The 12134-nt window shown below is 40.8% G+C and overlaps 1 protein-coding gene across 1 annotated transcript in view; it reads right to left on the bottom strand.

The window, feature by feature from the left end:
* Positions 1–12134, bottom strand: part of RYR3 (ryanodine receptor 3) — a 398822-nt gene that overhangs the window by 362175 nt on the left and 24513 nt on the right. Inside the window, exon 3 of the mRNA XM_070407843.1 lies at positions 3763–3870. Within this exon, the coding sequence (XP_070263944.1) occupies positions 3763–3870 (108 nt within the window). The remainder of the gene's footprint in view (positions 1–3762; positions 3871–12134) is intronic.

The raw sequence follows: 12134 nt of genomic DNA, 5'->3' as shown, positions 1-12134 counted from the left end.
CTCTCATCACTGATGTTTCTCTCCCTCTCCCTTCCTCTCTGAAATCAATAAAAATATATTAAAAAAAACTCCAGACATTCAATTGGCCACAGTGCCAAATATCTATTTGTTGGCAATTTTCCCCAGAATAAGAGCAGATAAAATTTAATCAGAGGTAAAGAGACCCAAGGGTGAGCTTAACTAGGGTGGATTCTGAAGTGCACCCAACGTTCTCTGCCCCTAGTTCCTCCTCATCACTTATTCTCCTTTCAACATAAAGCTGTGTCCCCTGTGCTGTTGGCTGCAGCTAAGGACATTTCAATAATAAACTCTTGTTGTTAAGTGAAGCTGGACATCTTTGTTTTCTTTGTTAGCAAGAGGAATTCCTGCAAAATTGTAAATCTCTGCAAAAGGACTTCTGTACACTCATCACGTGAATAAATAAACAACTGAAGTCATTTTTAAATTGTTCAGCTGCTGCACAGCAGTGAACAGACATACCATGCAAGGACCAATGGCTGCAAGGAAAAACCCACACTCATCAAAGCATCCCCTTTGGTGGCAGCCATGATCATTAGTGAACATAATATCTATTTAAATGCAGTAGGTACCTATTTCCGAACAGAAGGGACTGGCATACAAAGGAGATGTCATACCATTTAAACACCCCTAGGCTCTTCAGAGAATCATTATGGTCTGTCATTGTTAACTCATTTCCTTCTTTATTTTTCCTCTTTTTCTTTTCCTTCCCTGCTGAATATTATCATCTAAAATCAAATTAATTTCTAATAGTAAATGTGCACAGCAATCATTTCAGAAAAGGAAAACAATCATACTCAAGAGGTTATATACAAATATCATTTCTCATAATAAAGACAGAGAGCCCAGATGGAATTTTGAGAGAGTTCCAAGAGGTTTGGAGTTACTGAATCTGCTGTTTAAGTAACTAATTAGTGGAGCCGCCAATAAATAATAAAATCTTAATAGTTTAAAAAGAGTGTCCTGTCCCACCTTACTCCAGCTCTCTTTTCCTTTCCTGCTAGCTCTAAGATCTCTAGTTAATAATAACATAATGTGTCAAGATGGAAAATAACCGTTAGATATCATTTTTTTTGTAAAATAGCACAAAAAGGCAATAACACACATTATCCAATGACTATTTAATAATAAAAATGTCATGAATTGTTTATTTTGGACTTGAGTCTTCAAAGAGAATAAATCCCCCAATAAGATTTAATGTATTGGTTTTTGCATAGTATATATTAAAGATGAGCCCTGAAATATATAGCTATATTGAATAAATTTCTGCTATAACATGGCTAGTAATTAAGGGAGGTCTCATTCATATGTTCCAAAACTAAGTATTCAATCTTATTAAATTGGTCTTTGCCTTCTATTTGGAAAATAAATTATTATTTATTCTTTTTTAAGACAAATTAATTAAGGCTATTATTTAAGTTCTTGGCAACAAAGAAGAACAAGGATTACAACCAGAACTCTTTAATTTACTTTGTCATCTACAGGACTCCCTGAATCACTCACAATAAATAATAAAGAAAACGAAGTCCTTTGAAATGCAGTTTTTGAACAAAACAGAATGCCCAAGAGACAATTCTCCAGTTAATATAGCTTTTGTCTTCCCACTTTCTATCCTAGGGGCATAAGTAGGCAGGGTCTGGCTGATCTTGGTTGGCAGTGAAAGTGATTATATTCCAAATCAACCAGGCTGCCCTCACCAAAGAAGTCTGTAAATGATGAGTTATTAGTCTTGGAAAAAACAGTTCACAATGAAAAATAAATTTGTTCCATTAAACTGGAAATGTTTGAGAGTGTGTGCCAATGGAGGAAAGCATGGGGTACTGAGGTCAGTCCAAGGAGGAAGTGAACATAGACATCAGTGAACATCAAAAGCACACAAAAAAATTCACCTGTGTTCATGCTCTAAGGAAAAAAACAAAGCTATTTTCTGGTGGCTGATGAAAGCATTTTATTCTAAACCAAAACAGTGAAGAATTATAAACATTAGTGTTAAGGTCCTTAGAAAACTAATTAAATATTCTAATTTTATAGATGAGAACACACTGGTCTCAAGAGACTAGACTTGTATGAGATCATTTTAGGGGCTGGAAGATGGCTTAAATGTAAATATTGTTTCTCTTGAGCCAGTCATTGTCTCTTATACCATAAATGAGATACTTCTTTATTACGCAGGAGTTCATTAGAGTCAAGTAAAAATAATCCGTGCTAGGTATAGAAATAGTTCTTACCTACGTGCATTTACTCTCCAGTACAGGATGCAGAAAATTAGACTTGCAATTATGGTAGAGAATGATAAGAACTATTTACTGACTTTTGCTCAAGCAAGGCACCCATCCTAGAATTGCAGGGTCAGCAAAGTCTTCTCAGTAGATCTAATACCTACACTGGCTCCTTTAAGGAGAAGTAGAGATGACCTACAGGAAGAGAGGAGTAAGAAGCTATTCTAAATGAAGGGACTTGCTGACACACATGATCACAGGCAAACAGAACTGTCATATTTGAGGAAGTGAAAGGAATTCAATGTGGTTGGAACACCAAGTGCCTGGGGGGATGTGGTGAGAGATGGGGCAGAAGATGGGGTGCCAAATCCTGAAGGCCTTTTTGTCTACTTAAGGAACTTGGAATATTTCTCAAGATAATGAATGACAGAGGATTTTAAAACAGTGAGGTAGCCCAGCCGGCATGGCTTCGTGGCTGAGTGTCTATCTATGAACCAGGAGGTCACCATTCCATTCCTGGTCAGGGCACATACTGGTATTGCGGGCTTGATCCCCAGTGGGGGGCATGCAGGAGGCAGCCAATCAATGATTCTCTCTCATCATTGATGTTTCTATCTCTCTCTCCCTTCCTCTCTGAAATTAATAAGATATATTTTAAAAAATAAAACAGGGAGATATAATGATTATATCTGCATTTTAGAAAGAACACTATGAACAGCTAAGTGGGAAAAATGGTGGTGGTGGTGAGGGGTAAGTATAGACGGAACAAAAGCAGTATAACAGAACAAAAGAAGGAATAATGCAGTATATAAGGGAGGTGGAAAGAGGTGTTTGCTTTTGAAATATTCAGGCCATAAAATTAAAATAATTGATGATGAATATATATAAATAGATGTGGGTTGTTAATGAAAGAAAGGGAAAAACCTTATTCTGAAGTCTCTGGCCAAGGACCTTCTGACACAGGAGATATGACACATCATCCCTAAATTTAATACTTAGGGAGCATTCTACCGACCCAAGTAAGGGAACCTCAAGACAGCTCTGTGTTTGCTCATCATGAGTGAAACTGTGGAGTTCTGGGCACATGTCAAAGATTCTGAATTCCAAGGAAATCTTTTCCAAACTGCTGTAACCTGGTGTGCTCTACTGGACAGTCATAACTCTCCAAGAAAAAAGAACCTGTTTAATAGGCACCCTCCATCTCAAGGCCCTCTGAGCCTCTCACATTTCCTGGTGGGTTATGGAATAGGGAAGGGGAGTAGGTTCAATATCCGATGCCCTGCTCAGGCAGCATCAATGGTGGTCTCTTCTATTTTTTGGTGGAAAATTGTTAATCAAAAGGAAGAAAGATTAGGATTGCTAAATAAGAGGAATTAAACTCAGGGAGAAAGGTTTATTGTCTCTACATGAATCATCTCAAGGACCCTAAGGTTTTCCTGTTCAAAGCTCAAGGAACAAAATGATATATGCATTTTGGGCTATGGTGTGTCCCAATCCCCACCTAGGACATAATTTAGGTACTCACCCCTTCACCACCATTTTCACCTGTGTTGGCAAGCATTTCCTGCAGGGCTCTCACTGAGAGGGACTGCTCCAGCACAAAATTGCAGACACAGAGATCTGGAGGAACATACTGTGGAAATAAAACCAGAATGAGGATACCTACTCATATCAGTTAGGGATCAGTCATGTAAAAACACGACAAGGACAAAAGCCAATGAATCAAAGTGACAGTTGGATGAATGGATGAATAGAAATATAAAAGGTGGATTCTCTTGTTCACGTTAAGATGGGTTTCATGCTGGATTCTACAGGATGAGAAAAATAAAATCCCCCAAGTGTCAAGGGAACAGTGACCAAGATGTCAGGATCAATTTAACTGAGGACTGGAGGCATACAAGGGGGAGAACACACATAAAACCTCAGGGAAGAAGGGACAGGAAGGATAGGCTGAGCTACACCGATGTCTTGGAGGGACCAAAGGGAGAAAGCCACTGGGATCTCATCACCAAAATTTATTAAGATGTTGATGGACAGACTAGAATGTGGCTCTAGACAATGATAACCAGATTAGGAAATTCATTTACTTAAAAAAAAAAAAACACCTTGATACCACAATGTAAAAAGAAGCAACAAAGGGAAATAAGAGTTATATAAATATATTTCTGGACAAAGAAATGTCCAGAATTATAAGAATTGATGACCTCTATAACAATCATTCTAATTTATTATGTGCTCAGGTAGTGTTATGATATTTTTATATGTTCTGGATCACTTACTAACAACAGTTAAAGAGAGCCTTCTTTGCATCCTGACTAGTAATATCTAATGCTCATTGAGTGCTTTCTCTGTCAGGCACTAAGTGCTCTGCATATATTACCTCACTTAAACCTCACAACTTCCCTTCAAGGTAGAGATAATTGATATTCCAGTTTCCTGCTCAAGAAACTAAAGGACAGAGAACTTAGATCATCTGTCCAAGGTAAGGGCTTATATTTGGCTGAGGTGGATTCAAATACAGGCAGTCTATCTCCAAAGTCCCGACACTTAACTCTATGCTGTGTCTGCCACTGATGAAAATATTAAGATATTTTTCACAACTAGAATACTTTCAATCAGCACATCTTTAAGTATGACATTTATGTAAAAGACAGTGGTTGGTATTGAGAAAGATAAAAAGACACACAAAACAAATCATTGCTCTTCAGGAGTTTACAATCCAGTTTCCCACAATTTCTCTGGTAATATGGTTTATAATCAGCTTGCATACCAAACCTTTGTTTCCTAAGTGATATTGGCAGAACTCTGACACCATGAGAATAACAGGAATGAGGAACGAGGACCAGAAGTCACCAGCAGCTATGTCTAACAGAGACAGGTAGAGCTGTTTCCATGGAGCTCCAATTTCAAAAGTTAAAACCAGCACAGAGAAGCTTTCTGACATCAACATTTTCATTTTTAAAATACAGATCATAGAATTGGCAATCTGTAAGTACCTCTTTAATTTCCAAGTGTTTGTACATTCTTTATCCCCCTCCCCAACATCAATGCCCTACTTGCTGGTCCTGTCTGCTAGTCCTCTTTATTAAAGTGTTAAGACCCCTCGCCCCCAAGCCAAGAATGGATAATCCTATCCCAAAGGCCATTGGTCCATGGGTGACATACATTTTTAAGTACTTTTCTACTTCAATAACTTTCCTTCTCAGGGTCTCAACTGTCAGAAATTTAAAAAACCCACTCCTCCTAGAATTTTGGTCTTACAGGAAACTGCCCAGTTCTCTTTATGAAAGTGATGTAACCTAGGAGAAATTGTAACACCAGCAGGCAACTACATTTATTCCTCACATTTCCTGCTTTGTTTTCAAAGTCTGTTCTTGCTATAAGTAATTAACTCATTTGTATGGGACTTGAGCAAGCAGACAGCAGGTGATGCAGGGCAGAGCTTCACGTCCAGGAAGTGTTTTTAGAGCACATATAGCATCATTACAAGAAGCATACAATAATAGGATAAGGCATTTCTCTGAAGACCTTATGCCATAAACATATCATCCAACTCTTTCAAAATATGATGCCATCCCAGATGATTTTACGGAGGCCTTTTCCACCGCTTCTTAGTCTACTGCGTTTCATGTAACCAGAACAGGAAGCCAAAAAAGCACGGTTTGAGTGTCTCCTCTTCCTCCTCCACTTCACTGGAGCATGTGATTTGGAGATTTCCTAGTCAGGAATGTTTACAGTTATGGCTAGTACTTCACAGGATGCTCTTTGACTAATTGAATGATCTCAACCTTCATGCTCACTTTTACAAGAACACTGTTCAGTCCATCTCGTTAAGATAGAAAAATTTCACAGTTCCAAGTGCTCGAGATTCCGTCTTCACATGAGATTGTGCAATTCTAAATCAGCTGTCTTTCCTCCCTGTGCTTATTTGCTTGGACAGAAGAGAGGAGCTCTCCCCCAACACTGCCCTCACCCATCCGGATGGGGGACCACTGACAACACGGACACTAGGTATGCTCCAATCATATTCTTCTTTTCCTCCCAGATATTAAAAGGCCCAAGGTGGTCATGATTTAATTACTGGCAATGAACATTAAACCAGGTCACAGTGAGCATGGGGAGGAAGCATTTTATTTGGGAGCACTCGATCTGCCACTGGTTCATATAGTTTCCTTACAGGTTAGTTTTTCTACCTCTAGGGTGTGCTCCCTGCCTGGACTCTACACTTGGGGATAAGGTCACAATACTCCAATGGCATGCACGTGGGCAGTCGCAAAGGCAGGAGCAGGGCAACAGGAATATCTGGAGAAAAACAAAATGCCATTAGCAACTTCTTCATGACATGAATGGAGTGCAGAGCACAGAGACATCTGACCTGCTACTCCAGCTGCCATCCTTAATTAAACTCCACACCAACCCGAGCTTTCCTTCTACACACTGCCCAAGAATGAGCAAAGGCCACTGGTCCGGCAAAGCTAATTTGTTTACAGTGTCAGAGTCCCCCAGGAGGCCAACTCATTGTCTCTGTGCTCTGGAGCCTGTGCCTCAGTCACTCTATCTGACAGGCATGGGGCATGTGTTTGATGATTCTTAGCACGGAGAGAAGAGTTCTCTTGACATCTGTTCTGAAATAGCTCCTCATCACTCTCCCCAGTCTCGTCCTTAGACTACAGAAGCTCTATGTTTCCAAATGTCCTACAGAAAACCTTGAAAAGCCAGGGCCCTGGGTAAGCCAGGAAGTAAGTATTCATTTAGCCCCACTATAAAAAAATAATGAAAAAGAAGGCCTATGGACTCTTCATGTCCCATAAATTTATGTAACATCTTCCTCATTGCAATAAAAGTATTTTTCTGGGACTTACTAGATCTAAATGGTGGAAATCTGATACACCTCTTACTAGATTCATTTAACATTTTTCTACCTTGCATCCCACAATAAGCATTCAGTACTGTATTCAGACAAGCCTTCAGGGAAATGAAGAGGTGAGTTAATTATAAGAAGGGGGATTGACATTCCTCTATTACACTGTTAACCACAGTATATTTTGGCTTATACAATTCTTTATGCACAGAAGTCTGTTTCACTAGATTGTGGGTATCTTGAAAAATGTATGTCTTATTCTACTTTTGGTATCCCCCATACATAGACCAGTAAGTGCTCAATTCAAGTGCTTTTGAACTGACTCTCTGGGTCTCAGAAGACTACCCAATATGTGGCTGTGGTTGCAGATGAATTGCACTGAGCATCCACCTGCCCAGCTGAGTCCTTTCTCAAGTCTTCTGCTTATTGTTCAAGAGACCCTTCTTCTTTCATTATCATGGGACTACTCCTACTTCTCTGTTAATCAATCTGGCTCTCACCCAAACATGCCTAAATAATACACCCTGTAAATGCATCAATAAATTTGAATTAAAAGCAATAAATGGCATATTGGTTAAGAGTGAATACTCTAGTGTAGTACTATCCGAGCTCCTATTTCTGTTCAACTACTTATTAGCTGAATGATGTTAGGCAGGTAACTTAATCTCTCTGTACATTAGTTTCCTTATGTGTAAAATAAAGATGTAATAGCACTTACTTCTAAGGATGAACTACATTTTTATATTTAAAGAGATTAAAATGGAGTCTGGTGCATAATAAGTACTTATAAATGTCAGATTTTATCCCACACAGAGAAGTAAAATCAAAACATCAATAACTCACTTAAATGGTCATTTATATAACCAACTAGAGGCCTGGTGCATGAATTCGTGCATGGGTGGGGTCCCTCAGCTTGGCCGATGATGAGGGCCGATTGGGGCCATCTTGCCCAGTCCTGATCAGGGCTGGCTGGCCAGGGGGGAGGGACTGCAGGAGGTTGGCTGGCCACAGGAGGTTGGCTGTGAGAGCGCACTTACCAACAGGGGGCAGTTCCTGCATTGAGTGTCTGCCCCTGGTGGTCAGTGCGCATCATAGCTACTGGCTAGTTGTCCAGTCATCTGGTCATAAAGGTTGCTTAGGCTTTTATATATAGACTAGAGGCCCAATGCATGAAATTCGTGCAAGAGTAGGCCTTCCTTCCCCTGGCTGCCAGCACTGGCTTCCATCTGGCACGTGGGATCCAGGCTTCCCTCCGGTACCCAGGACCCGGGCTTCCCTCGCAGCCCTGGCTTTGTCCAGAAGGTTGTTCTGAAGGACGTCTGGTCTAATTAGCACATTACACTTTTATTATTATTATTTTTTTTAATTAAATTTTTATTGTTCAGATTACATTTGTTCCTCTTTCCCTCCCCCCATAACTCCCCTCCTTCCAGTTCCCGCCCCACCCTCCGCCCTCACTCCCCACCCACTGTCCTCATCCATAGGTGCACGATTTTTGTCCAGTCTCTTCCCGAATCTCCCATTCCCCTTACCCCCCCCCCAAAAATAGTCAGTCCATTCCCTTTCTATGTCCCTGATTCATTATAATCACCAGTTTATTCTGTACATCAGATTATTTATTCACTTGATTCTTAGATTCACTTGTTGATAGATGCATGTTTGTTGTTCACAATTTGTATCTTTACCTTTTTCTTCTTCCTCTTCTTAAAGGATACCTTTCAGTATTTCGTATAATACTGGTTTAGTGGTGATGAACTCCTTTAGCTTTTCCTTGTCTGTGAAGCTCTTAATCTGACCTTCAGTTCTGAATGATAGCTTTGCTGGATAAAGTAATCTTGGTTGTAGGTTCTTGGTATTCAGCACTTTGAATATTTCTTGCCATTCCCTTCTGGCCTGCAAAGTTTCTGTTGAGAAATCAGCTGACAGTCGTATGGGTAATCCCTTGTAGGTAATTGAGTCTCTTTCTCTTGCTGCTTTTAAGATTCTCTCTTTGTCTTTTGCTCTTGGCATTTTAATTATGATGTGTCTTGGTGTGGTCCTCTTTGGATTCCTTTTGTTTGGGGTTCTCTGCGCTTCTTGGACCTGTAAGTCCATTTCTTTCACCAGGTGGGGGAAGTTTTCTGCCATTATTTCTTGAAATAGGTTTTCAATATCTTGCTGTCTTTCATCTTCTGGCACCCCTATTATTCTGATGTTGGTACGCTTGAAACTGTCCCAGAGGCTCCTTACACTATCTTCACACTTTCGGATTCTTTTTTCATTTTGCTTTTCCAGTTGGGTGTTTTTTGTCAAATCTTTGGTTTGATTCTTGTGCTCCTCTGGTCTGCTATTGGGTATAATATTCTTTATTTCAGTCCGTGTATGCTTACTTTCTAATTTCTTTATCGTAGCATCGAGGGTCTCATTAGTTTTCGTGAGGCTCTGCACAAATTTATGGCAAGCCCTCAAAATTGCGATTCTTAGCTCCATATCCTCCATTTCTGTCATGTTTTTTTGTCTCCGCATCTTTTATGCTTTCTTGGTGCACCCCCTTGTGGTCTTTGTGCACAGTCTTGTTCTAGCCAAGCCTTAATTGTTGTAGTTAACACTAGAGGGATTTGACCACCAGGCCGACTGGCTGCAGGAAACAGCTGTGTGGAAAACGTCTGCCTTCTGGGGAGGCGCTAATCCAGCCTTTGCCCGAGGCGATCGGCAAATGGCTGTGCGCAGGGTTTGGGCGGGGCGGGCTCAACAGGGCGGGCGGAGAGAGCAGTTATGACCCCTCTCAGTCCTGTTCCCAGAGGCTCTGCTTCTCAGAACCCCGGCAGCCGCTGCAAACCTCGGAGAGAAAGCTGCCCTCAGGTTCCAACTGATGCCGGATAATCCCGCTTCTCCCGTTTGAGTCTGGGTCCCTAGAGACTCGCCCGGATCTGGAGCCCAGAGTCTGAGACTCACTCCCGACCAAAAACGACAACCGCGCCCTCAGCCACCAGCCCGCTTTGCGCGCGCACCTCGGTACCTTTGTATTTTCCACACTGCGCCGCCTCTGAGCCTCGGTTTGCTGTTCTCTTTCCTTCTAGTTGTAGAGTCTCTCTTCAGCCAGCTTTCCTGTGGTTCTGGGTGATGTCCGTTCTGTCTTTTAGTTGTATTTTTGAAATGGTTGTTTGCGGCAGCGGTCTCCGGTGTTTACCTACGCCGCCATCTTGGTCTCTCCCTCCTCTACAGACCCACTTTTATTATTATAGATATTTTTGAAGTTCTTATTTTGTGTAAGGATAGGCAAAACCTCTGCCCTTTAAGGCTGTGTGGTCTAGAGGAATGTTGGGGAAGCAAATGAACAATTTCCAAAGTATGATTCAAAATGTTCAGAGGTGAGAATGCATGTAAAGAAGCACACAGAGTTGAATGTGCCTGGGGTAGAAGAGGGGGAAGTGGGAGGAGGAGGTGGATGGGGAAGCAAGCAAAGGAAGATGAGAAGTGAGGCTGAAGAAAAGTAGGTGTAAGATTGAGAAGAGTCTTGAGTCTCCTTGTCAAGAGGTTTGAACTTTATCTTCAGAACAATGGAGCACAATTAAAGAAAGTAATGCAGGAAGTAATATAACCAAATTTGCATCTTTGAAAGATCATTGCAGGTCTAGTGTGAAGGGGGCTAGATCAAGGCAGAGAAACAAATTAGGAAATTGTTGCAATAAAATAGTTATGAAGTGACAATGGGATGCATTAAAGTAACTGCAGTGGAGATGAAAATAAGGGAATGAATTTGAAATATCTTGAGAAGTTAGGTGTGATGAGACTTGGTGATTAATTGGATGTGGGAGATGATGAGAAAGGAGTGGAAGACCACCAGTGTTTCTATTGGATGGTACAGAGTGCAAAAAGATAGGATTCAGTAAGAAAAAGCCACACCAAGTGTCCAAAAGACCACAGGGACAGTAATTACTCTTGGTAAATTGTCCACTGGAATCTCTCATTTGGGCCAACAGAATGATAATGGGAGGTTAGAGAAGTTGCTCTGACTATGTATGGGTATTCCTACAGATGCCACTGAGATAGGGTCATCTAGGAGGAGAGGAGGAGTTTGAGAAAATGACACATATTCTCCACAAAAAGAGAATTCCTAGAGACCTAGCAAACAAAGTCACCCAATTAACCCCACTTTCTTTTCCCATGTCCATCAAGCAGTCAGCCAGCATTTAGAGAGCACAATAATATGCATTCGGGACTGTGCTAGCAGCTGTGGGGAACAAAAGAGAAAAGTAAGACATGTTTTCTATCCTTTAAGGGATTTTTAACCTTCAAGAGACAGACCTACTATACATGAGACTTTATGAAACAATGCAAAGGAGTATATTCAATGTGAATTTGAGGGGTATGAATATGTCTTGTAGGACCCAGAGCCCTCTCAAAGATGTTGTGATTAGAAATGGCCATCCCAGGCTGGCTCTTGGCCCAAAGAGGATTCATGTAGGCAAGGAGTTCCTGGCACAAAGCAAGAACTCAAATTTTTGTTTAATAAATGAACAAGATGAGTTATTCTTTCTATTTTGTGTGTTCTTCTCTTTGTTTAAAATTCCATTAGTTGAAGTAGCATTATTAAGTATGGGCTTTACACAACCTTTTCCCTACTTTCCTTTGCTCTTTCACCAAAAGAAAAAGTCAAGTATTGGAAATATTATGAGTAGTAAAAGAGTGAGCAAAAGAAGTAGAAAGTAGTGGATAACTCCTGTTTACTAATTTTTGTACCTATACCTCCCACTTCAGTCCCAGGACTGAGCAGCTAGATGAATGCCACTGATATTGTGTCATACTTATGGGCTGGTGGGTTTACACGAACTCAGCCCTACTATCATGGCAGCCTACAGAGTCTTACCTGCAAAGTGAAGTAACTTCTAATGTCAATCACATGAGAAGAAGTGAGTATGAGAACAGAAGCCAGACCTAAGGAAGCAGAGCTGAGATAGCTGGGAGAAGTGAATATCACATTCCTGGACCCACATTATGAAGAGTCAACATAGCCCGTGGGGTGTTCTTGGGCAGATGTTACAAAAGCATCCAAC

This window comes from Myotis yumanensis, unplaced genomic scaffold, assembly GCF_028538775.1.
Source record: "Myotis yumanensis isolate MYYU_CA2020_CCGP unplaced genomic scaffold, mMyoYum1.0.hap1 SCAF_1, whole genome shotgun sequence".
Lineage (NCBI taxonomy): Eukaryota > Metazoa > Chordata > Mammalia > Chiroptera > Vespertilionidae > Myotis > Myotis yumanensis.
Note: the sequence above shows the minus strand (reverse complement) of the source record. Positions and strands in the feature narration are given on the sequence as shown.